At 41.2% G+C, this 17,561-nt stretch overlaps 1 protein-coding gene across 1 annotated transcript; it reads left to right on the top strand.

Moving 5' to 3' along the window:
- On the top strand, positions 8,962 to 9,412 carry LOC109221182. The gene is made up of 2 exons (XM_019385650.1): positions 8,962 to 9,084; positions 9,194 to 9,412. The coding sequence occupies exons 1-2, from the start codon at positions 8,962 to 8,964 to the stop codon at positions 9,410 to 9,412; spliced, it is 342 nt and encodes a 113-aa protein (XP_019241195.1).

Below are 17,561 nucleotides of genomic sequence, written 5' to 3'. Positions count from 1 at the left end.
CACACTGATACCGAGCGCTCATGTGCGCATACGATACGTGAGGATCAAGAGTGCACTCAAGCTGAATCACACGCAGATAGATCAAGAGAAGTTTTCCAAAGGTTCTGCAGCCTCTCGAAGATAAGTACAGACGTCTCCGTACCGATCCGCAAGACTCTACTAAACCCGCTCATGACTCGTGAGACCTATGTAACCTAGGCTCTGATACCAACTTGTCACGACCTAAAATCTAACCTTGGTCGTGATGGCGCCGATCGTGTTACAAGGCAAGCCTATTCCCAAAATATTACTACTAATTTGATTATAAGAATTTAATAAAACATTTCCAATAATTTAATTCCTGATAAACTTAACCAACTCAAAATATAAATAATATAAAATACGAAAACGAGTCCCAAAAATCGGGGTGTCACTAAGTCATGAGCGTCTAAAACTATGAACTAAGATATATAACTGTCTAAAAGAAGAAATGACAAAAAGAGTAACGAGGTCCTGCGGACGCTGGCAGCTACCTTGCAATCTCTACAGATAGTCGGCCTGAATACAACGAACTCACCTGGATCTGCACATAAAGTGCAGGGTGTAGTATGAGTACAACCACCTCAGTAGTAACAGAAATAACTAAGGAACTGAGCAGTAGTGACGAGCTGAGCAAAACAGACAATTTTAAAAATAACAGGAATGAACAGGTAAATTCCATAACTCGGTAAATGCCACAAAGAAATTTAACAGATAAATGCAGCAACAGCAAAAGTTAATGCATCCTCACAGCAATGTCACTCCATCACTCAGCACTCATACTCAGCACTCCACACTCAACACTCAACACTCTGCGCTCACTGGGGGTGTGTACAGACTCCGGAGGGGCTCCCAAAGCCCAAGCGCTAAGCACGGACAACTCACGTGCTACCATATCAATACCTGGATCCGCACGGTCAACTCACGTGCTACGTGGACAACTCACGTGCTATGGTATCAATACCTGGACCCGCACGATCAACTCACGTGCTACGCGGACAACTCACACGTTATGGTATTAATATCCTCACAACCAGGTCCTCGGCCTCACTCAGTCATGTACCTCACTAGCCTCACCATCATCAATAAATAAGGGAACACAACCCACATCAGCATCACAACATATCAGCAAAATAACAGAGACTGAGGTAAACATGTACAATAATTTCTATGACTGAGTGCAAATAATGTGAGCATGAATAAAACCTAAACAGGATCTCTAACATGAAGGCAAACAAGTTCAACAACAAGTAAACACATAACCACAGATAATAGCTTTTAGGCCTGGCCTCACGGGACGGACCAAGTCTCAATCACTCGTGGTGCATACCCACACGCCCGTCACCTAGCGTGGGTATCACCACCAAACAATCACATGATATCAATTTCTCCGGGTTTATACCCTCAAAGCCAGAGTTAAAACTGTTACTTACCTCAACAGCGTAAAATCCTACTCCGGGATGTCCTCGTCCCTCGACTCGGTCTCCAAAAGCTTCGAATCTAACCATAATCAGAATACTACTATCAACATAGTCTAAAGAATCGAATTACACAATAAAAACTACATAAACATGCGCAAAATCCGAAATCGGCCAAAACCCGGCTCCCGGGCCCACGTCTCGGAATCAGTCAAAAATGGAAGAATAATAATCCTCGTCCTCTCCCGAGTCTAACCATATAAAATTCATCAAAATCGGACTCCGTTTGGTCCCTCAAATCCTCAGTTAAAACTCTCCAAAACTCAAACCCTAACTCCCTCGATTTCACTTTGAAATCATCAATCAAATCCCAAAAACGAAGATGGATTCATAAATTATAATAAAAATCGAGTAGAGAACACTTACCCCAATCCATATGGTGAAAATCGCCTCCAAAATCGCCCAAATTCGAGCTCCCCAACTCAAAATACGACTGAATGAACAAACCCTAGTTTTGTATATTTTCTACCAGCTATTTTGCCTCGTTTCTAGAGCCAAACGATCCCGAAACTCGTATTTTATGCCTCCAATCGATTCCTTGTGAAATTCTAGTCAAGTTAGGCTTTTGAATCACTCAATTTGACCTTATAACGAAGGAGATATGTAGGTTTTAATATTTGCAAATAGTGCAGATTTTTAAATACGCTGCTAGTGGCAATTTCGTAATTACTTTGAAAAAATCTGGCAACCTAATTTTTAGTAAAATGACCATAAAATCCTCATACGATGTCCAAATTCGATGATTCTTTTTGCTACAGGTCCGTAATTACAATACGGATCTAATGATTCAATCAAAAAAGAAATCGGAGCTCATTTGTTCAATATGATATCATTTATGCTTGAAGGAAACGACGTCGAAACATAAGAAAAACGAGCGCAACACAACCCAAACCTATTCAAAACTCATCCGAGGCCCTCGGGACCTCAACCAACAATTCCAACAAGTCATGTATCACTATCCGAACTTAGTCAAACCTCCGGAACACCCAAAACCACACCAAAATACCAAATCAACCTCGAATTCAAGCCTAAGAACTTCTAAACTTCCAACTTTTGCCAATTCAAGCCTAATTCTACTACGGACCTCCAAACTAAATTCCGGACACACTCCTAATTCTAAAATCACCCAACGAAGCTAATCGAATCATAAAAATCCAAATCCGAATTCTTTTACTCATAAATCAACTTTCGGTTGACTTTTCTAACTTAGCTTCCTAACTAAGAGACTAAGTGTTCATTTCACTCCAAAACTACTCTGAACCCAAACCTACCAACTCGATACAACTCAACAGAACTGAACAACATATAAATAAGCATAGATGGGGGAAATGTGGCTATAACTCTTAGAAGGAACGTTCGGGTCGTTACACTATCAATGTACCATATTTCGCTTCTCCCCTTCACTTGGACTCGCAAAAGGAAATCAGGGGTTAGTCTTAGGAACCCAAACTAGTTTGGGTCCCTTTCTATAGGCAAAAGGGTGAATCAGATTCTTTTTAGCCAACTTGGCAGCCTATTTTTCCCTTGAACAAATTCTTTATTCTTTTGACTAGCCTTTTCTTTTGCAATACATTCACTTTTATAGTGACCAGTTTTACCACAGTGTGTGCAAATTATGTTCTCAGGAAGTGTGAGGTACTTGCTTTTCGGATCCCACTTAGGTGCAGGGGTCCCGTAGCCAAGTCCTCTCTTATTTCTACTATGGTGTTCATGTAGCCATGAAAGTGCATTAGAGGACCTATTCCATTTACAGGTTCTGTCTAGCTCGTGCTTAACCTTGTTTAGATCCTCCTTAAGGACTCTTATCTGCTCATCTCTTTTGTACAACTCATCTTTTATTTTTCCTACATTTTCTTCTAAAGTGAGTTGTGTGTGATCAGCTTTCTTTTTACCAGTTCCTAATTTCAATTTTAGATTTTCAGATCTAAGCTCTAGGACAGTGGTGTCAAGTTCATGAACCTGGTTCTTTAACTCAGTATTTTTACTTTCACTTTCACTAGCCCTAAGTTCCAGATTTTCGCACTTAGCTTTCAAAATCACACACTCCTTAGACAGCTGTTTGTTTTCATTGTTTAGATCCTCAGATTCATCAATGAAATCCAAGAGTAACTCAGATAGCCTTCTTTAGACAAAAATTTAATCTTGTCTTTAAGATGAATTATAATTACCTCAGATTCCTCATCGGATTCTCCAATTGCCATAAGTGTTTGTTCATCTCCATCTTCATCCTCTGAGTCCTCATCTGAGCTTTCTCCCCAGGTAGAAACCATAGCCTTTGTTGATCCTTTATTCTCCTTGGGTTGAACCTGTTCCTTCGTTAAGCTCTTTCCTTCTTCCATTTAATTTCCCATTGAGGGCAGTTTTTGATGTGGTGATCAGTCTTCCCACACTTGTAACACCCCTCATTGGTTTGTTTTTTAGGAACCCTTGGTTTGATGTAGCTTCCACTTCTTGAAGGACCCTTTCCTCTCATTAGGTACTTCTTGAAGTCCTTTGTGATCCTGGTCATTTCATCTTCCTCTAGATCAGCACCTTCAGTGATTCTGAATGCCAGGCTCCTTTCCTTCTTGGGTGCATCCATCTTCATGGTTTGCCTTCTAAGTTCATAGGCAGTGAGATTTCCAATTAGCTCATCCAACTTAAGAGTGGCAATGTTCTTTGATTCCTGAATAGCTGTGATTTTGCTTTCCCAAGAGATTGGCAGAACCCTTGTCAAAATCTTTTCAACTTTGTCTTCTTCAAGAATAACCCTTCCAAGAGGCTTAAGTTCATTTGTCAGTGTGGTGAACCTTGTATACATCTCTTGGATGGTTTCCCCTTCCTTCATGGTGAAATTCTCATATTGAGAATACAGCAGTGTTCCTCTGGACCTCTTCACTTGAGGTGTTCCTTCATGAGCCACTTGCAAAGTGTCCCAGATTTCCTTAGCAATGGTACAACTTTGAATTCTACTGTACTCGTCTGGACCAAGTCCACACACAAGCCATTTCTTGGCCTTAGCATTCTTTTCCCACTTCTTCAAGTCCTCAGCAGTGCAGTCAGCTCTAGTCTTTGGCATATCCATTCCTTCAGCATTCTTCTTTGTAATGGCCAGGGGACCATCAGTAACAATGTCCCAGAGTTCATAGTCATCTCTTATGATGTGATCTCTCATCCTGTTCTTCCACCAAGAATACTACTGACCATTAAAGAGTGGGGGCCTAGCAGTGGATTGCCCTTCCCAGTTTCCAGGTGGTGCACTCATCTTGATCTTTTCCTAAGGTGAGCCTTTTCAAGAATAACCCGCTCTGATACCAATTGATGTTTTATACTTCAATACCACACAAGAGAGGGGGGGGGGAGTGATTTGTGTGGTACCCAATTTTCGCTTAACTGAACTATAGAAGGACCTGGTTCTTCTATGTGTTCCAACTACTACTGTTTGCGGAATAATAAATGTAGAAAGTAAAGAACACAAGTATTTTGATGTGGAAAACACCCGGCTCAAAAGGTGAAAAAACCACGACCTACTACTCAGTAGGATTTTCCCAACACTTCACTAAATCACTGAGCCAAAACAGCATTTACAAAACTCTTGTAAACCTAAGGATTACCTCTAATCCCGTTGTAGCAACCAGCCTCTAATTGCTGCGACAACTTCAAGTTAACTCTAACTTGAATACTCAAAATACCTATTACAATTGCTTCTAGATAAAACTGAAAGGTACAATATTTAAAACACCTACTACAATTGAACTAGAAATAAAGAAAGACATATAAAACTCTTTATGGAGCTGATTCTTCAATCTGGTTCATGTAGCTTCAGGTTTGCACACTTGAATCACACATGAACTGCTTGCAAAAAGCCTTGCTATTTTGCTCTCAATTCACGTTTAACTTATGCGTTTTCTGCATTACATGTAATGTGAGAACATCCTGCAATTTATAGAGTTAGTAGATGAAGAAATAACTAGAGTTCTGATGCAACTCTTCCTTGGTGGAAGAGTTCTAGTTGATCTCAACTTCTAACTCCTTCCCTATCTTGGATAATGTTCTCTTTGAGTAAGGAGTCCTTCTCCTTATCAATTATGCAACCTTTTCGATTAGGAGATATTAAATACACCAAGTTAAGCTTTTCTCCTTCACGTGCATCCCACATGCTCGAATCTGCCCGTTTTTATGAACCTGAGGGATGGACCTGGTTCATGCCTGAGTTCCTTTGTCAGTCTTCAAAACTAACCTTTACTTGGGCCAACAAGCCCATTTTTTGGGTTTTGAGTCTAATTTAGTAGTTTTTCTTGTGGAATTGATTCCTTTAGCATATACTAATGGTATTGTATTTCTTGTGGATGAATTCGGGGCGTTTGAAGGCCGATTCGAGAGGCAAAGGCATCACGGAGTAGGATTTTGCTCGGATCGAGGTAAGTAACGGTTATAAATCTGGTCCTGAGGGTATGAAACCCCGAATTTTGTGTCGTATGACTATTTTGAGGTGACACACATGCTAGGTGACGGGCGTGTGGGGGTGCACCGAAGGGATTGTGACTTGGTCCATCCCATAAGACTGTAGAATCGAATAGCCTACTGTCTACTGCGTGTTCCCTTTGTTTTTTAATGGAAATTTACCGCCCTTTCATGTTAGAAATCATGTTTAGGCCTTATGATATCACTGTTGAGACCCGTGAGGTTGTGTACTTGCTCAATTAACTGTTATATGCTATTTTGTTCTCAGTCATGATATTACTTACGTATCCTACCTTCGTCCTTTCTATTTTATCATTGATACATGTTATTATCTATGTTTGGGCTGAATTATATGTTTTCTGAGAGCTCGAGAGACTGCAGAGGTTGGTGAGTAAGATAGGGCCTGATTCCCGAGCTGAGAGCTATGTAAGTGTATATATTAAATCGGGTTGCGTGCCGCAATGAGCCTTCGAGCTCAATATCTATGTTAGGTCGGGTTGCACGCCGCAACGAGCCTTATGGATGTTTATATACTGGATCAGGCTGCACACTGCAGCGATATAGCGCTTGGGCTGAAGGAGCCCCTCCGGAGTCTACAGACCCCCAGTGAGCGCAGGTACCTATTGAGTATGATTACTGAGGGCTAAGAGCCGAGTGATTGAGCTGTTGAGATGAGCTCAATAACTTTTGCCTTGAGAGGCTATACTTGGTTTCAATTATTTGTTGCACTTAGTTGTTACCTATCCTTGTTGTGCAAATTTCTAGATATCTGGTTTACTTGAGCACGAACTGATTTGACTTAAACTACTAAATTTGAAAGCATGACTGTTCCTTATTGCAAGTTATTGAAATAAACTGTATTTGCATAGCCTGTCACTGCTACTCAGTTCCTTATTTATTTCTGTTACTTACTGAGTTGGAAGTACTCACGTTACTCCCTGCACCTTGTGTGCAGATTCAGGTGAGGCCGGTCGCAGAGGTCGTTGAGTTCATGCACAGTTGGCTATTGGAGATATACGAGGTAGCTGCCGACGCCCGCAACCCTTGTCTCTCCCTCCATTATTATCTGTTCTTTCTGTTTTGGCATTAGTGGACTATTGTAAACTCTGATTCTAGACTGGTTTTAGATGCTCATGACTTAGTCATACCCAGATGTCGGGCTATCTTTTCCGCATTTTTATTTTGAGTTCAACTCTTTTATGAAGTTTCTAGTATGAAAAACCTTTGACTTATCTTTTAATGAAATATTGAAGCGTTTTGGAAGTGTGTCGGCTTGCCTAGTACCATGATAGGTGCCACCACGACAGGTTCGCGTTTTGGGTCATGACACAGCCTCTCTATCCTCACAAGGTAGGAGTAATGTCTGCGTACACACTATCCTCCCCAGACCCCACGGTGTGGAATAATACTGAGTATATTGTTGTTGTAAAGAAATGTAAGAGAAAAGATGGTATATAAAAAGGAATAAAAAAAGATTTGGAAAGTCATATGGTAGTTATACTATGTAATTACCTACAATTCTCACATTTCACTTGATAATTGCAGAGTGTTATTTCACAAGATTTGGAAAGCTATGTGTAATTACCTGATGGTGTAATTACTAGACACATCCTGGTAATTACACAATATAGTAGTTGCAATGACATATTTGTTTGATCACAGTGTAATTACAGTGTAACTTCTACTATCATATTTGGTTGGACAAGTGTAATTACATAATAAACTATTTTTGTAGATTAACATATGAATCATTTTTACTATATGACAAGCATATATGTAAATGATAAATAAAAAAATGTATCATGAGGTATTTAAAGTAAATATAGCTTTATAAAAATTAACTAAATAATTATACATTAGTTATGAATGTCATCAATTTCATCACGCTTTCTTTCTCTCTCTTCGAACTTTCTCTCTCTCACACCCTGCTGTGTCTAACGGCTCTCTGCCATCACCAGTGACAAGCAAGGCTCTAGCATCGGCGACGGCCATGACCACCAGGTAAGTTCTTGTCCTCTATTCCCCCTCCCCCCTCCTTTCTCTCTCTTATCCCTCCTTCTCTCCTTCCTCTATTCTCTCCACCCTATCCCTTTCTCCGCCCGTTTTTCCTCCTACGCCGGCAGCTTGCACAGAACCGGTGACTGCCATCTCCTCTCCTATGCTCTATCCCTATCTTTTCTTCTCTCTCTCTCTCTCTCCTCCCCCCTCTCTTGTGTGTGTGCGCGCAGTGACGACAGATCTAGGGTTCCTAGCAGGATCAACCACGCGCCGACGAGTGTGTTACTGTACAATCAGATTTTAGGCCAAAGATATCTTGGTGGCAGTTGTCTCTTCAGAAGCGCCCTATCCCATAATGTTCCAGCTAGCTCCGACGAGCAACATTCACTACGGTCAACTTTTCGGTGACCTTTTCCGGCGATTATCGTTGAAGAAGTGGCAGCAAAGGCGGCACCAAGTTGAATATCCGGGTTCTACTCCCAGGAGTTAGTACCTCCCGCTTCTGTCACTCTCTTCGTTGTGCTAGTTAAATTGGTAGCATTTTAGTCGCATTAGTATAACCATAATATATGCATGCATGCATGTAGCTACATATCGTTTTCTTCTAGATCGGCCTTTTGCCTATTTTTGAGTTAGTGATTTTCCTAAGTCTGTCGTAGGTATAGTGGCTGAGGTGTGGGATGGTAGAGTAAGATCATGTCCTCGGGTGGGGTAGGGCTCAGGGGGTGGGACGGGAGGCAGGGGGAGTAAGGGGAACAATGGAGCCTCTAGGTTGAGAATTGGGTAATGGAACATAGAAACACGGATGCGTAAGTCTATAGAGTTGGCGAAGATTCTTCAGAGGAGGAAGGTTAATATAGCTTGTGTCCAGGAGACTAGATGGGTAGGATCGAGGGCGAGGGATGCAGAAAGGTATAAGTTGTGGTACTTTGGAGACATGAAGGGTAAGAATAGAGTGGGTATTTTGGTGGATAAGGATCTTTGAGAGTCGGTGGTAGAGGTAAGGTGGTTGAGTGATAGATTAATGACTATTAAGCTAGTGGATAGGGAGTACACCCTAAATGCAGTTAGCGGTTACGCGCCGTATGCGGGCTTGGATGAGAGGTTAAAAGGCGCTTCTAGGAAGGGTTGGATGAGATTGTGTGTGGTATCCCGCTTGCTGAGAGGTTATTTATAGGAGGGAATTTCAATGGTCATATTGGATCGACTAGTGATGGCTATGGCGAGGTGCATGGTGGCTTCGGCTTTGGGGTTAGGAACGGAGAAGTACTTCACTGTTAGATTTTGTGGAGGTATTTGAGATGGTGATTGCGAACTCTAGTTTTCCGAAGAGGAAAGAGCATTTGGTTACTTTCCAAAGTACGGTGGCGAGGAACCAGATGGACTACATTCTCTTCAGGAGGTATGATGGAGGGTGTGTAAGGACTGCAAGGTTATCTCGGGGGAGATCCTCGCAACGCAGCATAGGCTCTTGATGATAGACGTCGGTATCATGATAAAGAGGAAGAAGAGGTCGGCACGAGGATGACTTAGGATCAGGTGGGGACCCTTGACTAAGGATAAAGCCCAGGAGTTAGAGGGGAGTTTATCGACTTTGGGAGCTTGGAGGATAGTGGGGACGCGAGTGCTATGTGGGCGACGAAGGCGAACTGTATTAGGGGGGCGGCAAAAGAGGTGTTAGGGGTCTCGAAAGGTTACACTGACAGGCACAAAGGTGACTGGTGGTGGAATGAAGTGGTCCAAGGCAAAGTGGAAGAGAAAAAGGCGGCATACATGAGGTTAGTAGGGAGAATAGACGAGGAAGAGAGGAGAGAGAACATAGTGAGGTATAAGATAGCTAGGAGGGAGGCGAAGCTGGAGGTCATAGAGGCTAAAACCGTTGTGTTTGGTCGTCTGTGCGAGGAACTAGGGGACAAAGGCAGAGATAAAAAGCTCTTCTGACTGGCCAAGGCAAGAGAGAGGAAGGCTCGGGATCTGTACCAAGTGAGGTGCATTAGAGATGAGGACGGCGGAGTATTGATGGGAGAGGCACAGATTAAGAGAAGATGGCACACTTACTTTCATAAACTTCTGAATGAAGATGGGGACAAGGATATTATGCTAGGTGAATTGGGGCATTCCGAGAGTCATCGAGAATTTAGGTACTGTAGACGCATTTAGGGTTGAGGAGGTCGTGGAGGATATGTGTAAGATGAGTAGGGGTAGAGTGATCGGACCAGACAAAATTCCGGTTGAATGTTGGAGGAGTGTGGGTAAAGCAGGTTTGGAGTAGCTGACTGGGCTGTTCAATATTATTTCAGGACAAAGAGGATACCGGATGAGTGGAGGTAGAGTACGGTTGTGCAAGAGCAAAGGCGATATCCAGAGTTGTAACAACTATAGGGTATCAAGTTACTAAGTCATACCATGAAAGTTTGGGAGAGGGTGGTAGAAGAGAGGGTGAGGAGGACTGTGTCTATATCCGATAACCAGTTCGAGTTTATGCCGGGTCGTTCAACTACGGAAGCTATCCACCTTATTAGGAGGTTGGTGGAACAGTATAGGGATAGGAAGAAGGATCTGCAGAAAGCGTATGACAAGGTACCTAGAGAGGTTCTTTGGAGATGTATGGAGGTGAAAAGCATGTCGGTTGCTTACATTATGGCGATTAAGGACATGTATGATGAAGCAAAGACTCAGGTTAAGATGGTGAGAGGCGACTCGGAGCATTTTCCGGTTGTTATGGACGCACTGACACTCCGTATTCAAGGGGAGGTGCCATGGTGTATGTTATTCGCTGACAACATAGTTCTAATTGATGAGACGCGAGGCGGCGTTAACGAGAGGCTGGAGGTTTGGAAACAGGCCCTTGAATCTAAGGGTTTCAAGTTGATCAGGACTAAGACAGAATACCTAGAGTGCAAGTTTAGCGTCGAGTCGAGGGAAGGGGGCGTGGACGTGAGGCTTGAATCACAGGTCATCCCCAAGAGAAGCAGTTTCAAGTATCTTGGGTCGGTTATCCAGGGGGGTGGGGAGATCAACGAGTATGTTGCGCACCATATAGGGGTGGGGTGGATGAAGTGGAGGTTAGCATCTGGAGTCCTATGTGACAAAAAAGTGCCACTGAGTCTCAAGGCAAGTTCTACAGAGCGGTGGTTAGACCAGCCATGTTGTATGGGGCAGAGTATTTGCCAGTTAAGAACTCTCATATCCAGAAGATGAAAGTAGCATAAATGAGGATGTTGAGGTGGATGTGCGGGCACACTAGAATGGATAAAATAAGGAATGAAGATATTCGGGAAAAGGTGGGCGTGGCCTCCATGGATGACAAGATGCGAGAAGCTAGGCTTAGATGGTTCGGACACATGCGGAGGAGAAGCCCGAACTCCCCAGTAAGGAGATGTGAGTGATTGGCTTTGACGAATATGAGAAGAGGTAGAGGGCGGCCCAAGAAGTATTAGGAAGAGGTGATCAGACAGGACATGGCAAGGATTCAAATTTTCGAGGATATGACCCTTGATAGGAAGGTGTGGAGGTCGAGCATTAGGGTTACAGGTTAGGAGGTAGTGGAGCTCTTTCTACTTCGTACCGATTAAGAGGCTAGTCTGATAGGGTTGTATCCTAGAGTTCTAGTGGTTGTTGTTGTGTCCACACTTTTCTTTCACTTTTCATAGTACGAGCCTTTCATACGTGTTACTGTTATTGTTTTTCATCTATTTTCTGGTACTTCTGATGTTGTTATTATTTCAATACTTTCTGTTGTTGGTACTGATATATTGTTTTTTTTCATTTTCTTAAGCCGAGGGTCTATCGGAAATAACTTCTCTACCCCCTTGGGATTGGGGTAAGGTCTGCGTACACTCTACCCTCCCAGACCCCACTTGTAAGATTTTATTCGGTTGTTGTTGTTGTATTAATAAATAATATCATAAAAAATATTTGTAACTTATAAATAAACAATATTATACCATAAATCAATTGATTAAAATTCCTATAACGAATATAATCTTTTCACCAACTCATGTGAATATAAGAAAGTCAGATATGAGCTTAGGAAGTATTTTTTATACTAAGTATTTATACTAATGACTAGAAAATAAAGCTAGTAAAATACAAAGGAAATAAATTTTAATGTATGAAAAATATATCCATAAATAAGAAATATTATGTATTATTTATACCTAGGTATTTAAATTATATTTTTTTTTAATAAAAGCATCAATTAATTATAAGTTGGTAATTATATTGTTAACGATTATCAGTATCTGACTATCTTTCAAATAACTAATATCTTAATTTAAATTAATTAATAAAATTTTAATTATGAATTTAAGTTTTTACCAAGTCATATGAAGTAGTATAAAATTTATAATTTGTTCCTCTATGTAAATAACAAAAGGATAGACTTGGATTTAGAAGGTATTGTTTCTTAATAATTATTTATACTGATGAATAGAAAATAACATTAATAAAATATAAAATTATGTTTAACAACTAAAAAACGTAAAGGAAAATAAAAAAAATGAAATAAAATATGAAAAGTTGCAAAATTATATAAAAGTACATCTATGCAACAGGTTGGAAGGTAAGAAAATGAGAATAAGATAAATGAAAGAGAAATAAAGAATAATACTAAATATACTTTAAAAATGAAAAACAAAAGAAAAATAAAAAATTATATTAGCTTTTACATAGTGTAATTTATACCAATTCTCACCTCTCCCTGAGAATTGGAGAGAGTAATAACTCCTCTTCAATTACACCAAATTTCATGCTGATTGATAAGTGGGGATTTTGACTACTTATTAGTACTTTTTTGCTTTTGTTTTAGTCCGAAAGTGTTGACTTATGTTCCCGAAAATAATAAAATTGTGCAAATTGCAGTAATGTTGGACGTTTGGTCTTCCATGATAAAATTCGACTAAAAAAGGAGTGTTCCGAGCACAAGGAAATAAAGGGCACAGAAGCAAAGAAGTGCGGTCCGCAGAAGAAATTGCAGACCGTAGAATTTCATCTGCAGCCGCAACCCAAGATAAAGAACCCAACAGGATTTTGACAAATGTGCGGACTGCACATGAATTGTGATGCCGCAAAACAGGGTCTGCACTGACAAGTAATTCCAAGTTCAGAGAGTATGCAGAAGACCAAGTTATGACGTGTAATGATGCGACCAGTCGTTTTGAGCATTTTCATCCCGTTCAGCTATTTGAAGTCCTGAGTAGTATCTTTTTATGTATTATGACTTGTGTGAATCGTCGGTTTTGGTTTTTAGGTTATTCGGGATTGATTTGGAAGAATGATTCTCAACTATGAAGCTTTAAATTTGAAAGAGTTGACCAAGTTTGACTTTTTAGTATTTAACCTCGGATTGGATTTTTGATAGTTCTGTTAGCTCCGTTGGGTGATTTTGGACTTAGGAGTGCTTCCGGATTGTGATTTGGAGGTCCGTAGTAGAATTAGGCTTGAAATGGCAAAAGTTGGAATTTTGGAAAGTTTGGCCGGAGTGGACTTTTTAATATCGGGGTCGGATTCCGATTCCAGAAGTTGGATTAGGTCCGTAGTGTCAAATGTGATTTGTGTGCAATATTTGAGGTCAATCGGATGTGATTTGATAGGTTCTGGCATCGATTGTGGAAGTTTGAAGTTTCAAAGTTCATTGATTTTAAATTGAGGTGTGATTCGTCATTTTGATGTTGTTATGTGTGTTTTGAGGCTTCGAGTAGGTCTGTGTTATGTTATGGGACTTGTTGGTATTCTTTGACGAGGTCCCGAGGGGCTCGGTTGAGTTTCAGACGGGTTTCAGACTATTTTGGACCATGTTGTTATTGCTGGTTTTTTGGTGTTTCAGTTGTGCTTCGCGATCGTGGATGGAGCAACGCGTTCGCAATGGGTATTTTGGTTAGTGCAGCGGTTTGTTCTTTGCATTCGCGCTTCCTTGGTCTCGTTCACGGTGGGTTGATGTGGTGTTCTTTGCGTCCGCGTGCAGGGATATGCATTCGCGTAGTGTTGAGGTTCAATGCGATCGTGAAATGTGAGTCGTGTTCGCGAAGCCTTGGCATCAGTGGTCATCGCGTTCGCGTGAGGTGTATCGCGAACGCGCAGAGTCTTTTGTTGGCAGTGTGATTTTGTTCATCCCTGAGGTCATTTTTCGTTGTTGAGTTATCTGCTTTCATAGCTTTATATGCTCAGTCATACGCATTCATATCTCAGTTTCTGTTACCATTTATTGTCATATCATATCATTATATTGGGCTAGTTTCATGGCATTGTGAGCCCGAGATACTGGAGAGATTGATGACTGAGTGAGGCCGAGGGCCTGAGTGTGAGTTATATTATGGGATCGTGCTGCACGCCACAGCAGGTTATATTGATTACATATATGGGATCGGGCTGCACGCCGTAGCGGTTATACTGATTTATGTTAGAGCTTAGGCTGAAGGAGCCCCTCCAGAGTTTGCACACACCCCCAGTGAGCGCGGTTGATTATATTGAGGGATGGATCTTCCCTGGACATAGATCTTATCTGAAGCATTTATATACCTGGGGATGGATCTTTCCCACGGGCTGGATTAGGCCCTACTTAGTATTGAGCGATTGTTGGTCAGTTGATATATATATTCTGGGATGGATCTTCCCTGGACTGGATTGGCCATATACAGTACTGAGTGATTGAGCATGATAAGCAGAAAGTGTGAGACAGTGAGATTGAGTACTCTGAGAGTGTGAGTACGTGATTCATCTCTGAGATATATGGCATTGACATGCATACATGACATACAGGCATAGAGATGCATTTCCTCATGCTGTACGGTATCACGTCATTCATGACTTCCCACACATATAGATTTATGGGCATAGAGAGGTATTTTACACTTGCCATATGGAAAGAAAAAAATGAAACATCTTATTCGTTGTTGATAGGATTTTTGGGAAAAATTACAGTTTTCAAACTTACTTGTATTTTCGACGATTATAGTAAAGGATTTTGGGTTTTCACTGATATACTTGAAAAGCGAAACTTTTTTTCAGGAAACTATGAGAAAGTTGAGCATTTTATCTCTGAGTTGCTTCTTTCATTACTTGTTTTACGTTGTTATGAACTGTTGTTGGCTATTGGTGTTGGACCCGACCTTTGTTCCAGCTCGTCACTACTTTCAACCTAAGGTTAGGTTTGTTACTTATTGAGTACACGTGGTCGGTTTTACTCATACTACACTTCTGCACCTTGCATGCAGATGCTGGCTGCAGATGTTGCTGTGACCGACGGGAGCTAAAATTGAAGACGTACCTGTGTTCCGGTTGTAGCTTCCTCTCGTTCATGGTAGCCTTAGATCATAAAAATCTATTTATGTACTTTTCGAACAGATGATGTATTTACTTCATACCAGCTTTGTAAATTCTTTTTTTAGAAGCTCACGATTTGTACTACCAGTCCTTGGGGAATGTAACAGATTCTGATATTTCTGTACTTAATTGCTTTAGTAATTGTTATTGGAATTGGTTAGTTGTTAATTGGTTTACCTAGCGGGTTGGGTTAGGTGCCATCACGACTAGTTGGATTTTGGGTTCGCGAAAGATTAGTATCAGAGCTCTAGGTTCATAGGTTCTACAAGTCATGAGCAAGTGTCTAGCAGAGTCTTGCGGATCGGTATGAGAGGCTATAGGGCATTTAGGATAAACTTCCCATATTTCTTTCCTTATCATGCGGTATTGATTCAACTTGAAGCGTAACTCTTTGAATTCCTTCCATGCATTCGTATGCGCATGTGAGCGCTCGATATCAGCTGTGCATCAACGACTTGTGATTCCATGGACGAGGTGCGAGATGTGATTTCGGTGTGCTGATGATGGGCCAGTCTGGAGGACTTGAGGCCGGGTTTTTTTACTGTAGCTTGAGCACGAAGATTTTGGTTGTGTGAGTACGTGCTTTTGGACTTATATGTCCGGTAGCATCCCTATGAGTGGAATTTGTGACTCGATGAGTGGTTGGATGGCTATATGATGAGTATGATGTGACTGCGGGATGTGTTTAGATAGATAGAATGTGACGAGAAGAGTTTGCTTGTGATGTACAAAGGACTATTGGGTGCCTGATTTCCGTCTTGATTTGACGTATGATCTCGAGTTATGGGTATGTTGAAGGACCTTTCATGTTGTTTAGTTGTGGAACGAATTAATATCTCATGTCTTGTTGATGAGTTCAGAATCAGGAAGATTAAGTGATTGCCTAGTAGTTGTAACTGTGGAAGGTTATAGAGAGATGTCAGTTTGAGGTAAAGCAGGTGGGTTATCTCCTGTTGTGGTCCTGAGGTTGCGTGATCCCTATGTTGATTTGTAGAGAGTTCTCCGTTACCAGTGAATTATATTTGTTGCAATTTGAGTTTGGACCGCTTGTGGAAGTTTGCTTAACTGTCACGAGGATGAATGCGAGATTCACAGATGATTTGAGGTATTATATGGTTTGTGTTACATGAGCTTATGAAGGATTTAATTGAATCTCACTGCGGTATTATGGCAGTAATGTGGTATGGTTATTGTAAGTTATCAGATGTTTTATTCCATGGCTTTGAGCCAAGTGGGGGAGTCTTTTATTGACGAGTTGACTACATGGTTATGTGTTGTATTGGTTTCGGTTTGAGGTATACTTGTGGATCGGTTATGGCTTGCAGATGTTGGTTTTGATGATGAATTAAGCAAGGAATTTCTGGATGTGGATTATGTTATACTTTAAGGGTATACGGGAATCATGGGATGATTGAGTTGTTATTCGGGAAGCAAGATGTAGTGCGCACAGAGTAGGAATTTGTTTGGTTGCATTAAGGTGGGTTTAGTTCCTTGGGTGTTGGTGTGCTAATGGGACACAGATGTTCGGTCAGTTTGGTCGGTGCAATTGAGATTTGAACAGAGTCGGAGGCTCTCGAGAAGGTTCTAATGAGTTTAAGATTTATATGTAGCAAATAAGAGTTTTTCGGATTTGTATATGGCTATAACTTGAGAGTTACATTTGGTAGTGTCGAGACTCGCGGTATTTTTGTGTCATTATGAATTTTACACTTCGGTATTAGGAAGGTGAAGGAAACGGCTTTATACCCACAGAGGTTTCTTCAGAGTGGGTATCTCTGTTGTTGTACTTTTGGGGTGTTTAAGAGAGAATACAGCGGCTTATGAGCCTTAGGGCGGTGTGGTTTCATGCTAGGGTCTCGTGTGGTGAGTTTTTGTTGAGGATCGGGATATTATATCGAGGAGGAGTATCTACTTGAAGGTAATTCGAATGGAACTCACAGAAATGAGACAGTTTGGTAGTAGGTTGGATCTGTGCGGTAATGGGTATGATCGGTTCTTTGGGTACTTATGATGAGATGAGCTTCTACAGGTGTCTCGTGGTAATGCTCTTGGGTGTTTGGTGACCTGCGTGGCTTGGTTGAGTTAGAAGGATACGGTTCTAATAGTTGGTTATGTGCAAGATAATTTCAAAGAGTTCTCGATGATTTCTATCACGGTTCGAGGTGGATATTTCCTACTGCCGTGAGGAACAAGTTACGAATTGGGATTTTCTCCTAGATGAGATCAAATGGAAGGTTACTAACTGATTGAGTCTGTAGTTTGCTGTGACTCGGAGTGGATTATGAGATTTTCGTACTTTTC

The sequence above is a fragment of the Nicotiana attenuata genome, chromosome 2 (genome assembly GCF_001879085.1).
Source record: "Nicotiana attenuata strain UT chromosome 2, NIATTr2, whole genome shotgun sequence".
Taxonomy (NCBI): domain Eukaryota; kingdom Viridiplantae; phylum Streptophyta; class Magnoliopsida; order Solanales; family Solanaceae; genus Nicotiana; species Nicotiana attenuata.
Note: the sequence above shows the minus strand (reverse complement) of the source record. Positions and strands in the feature narration are given on the sequence as shown.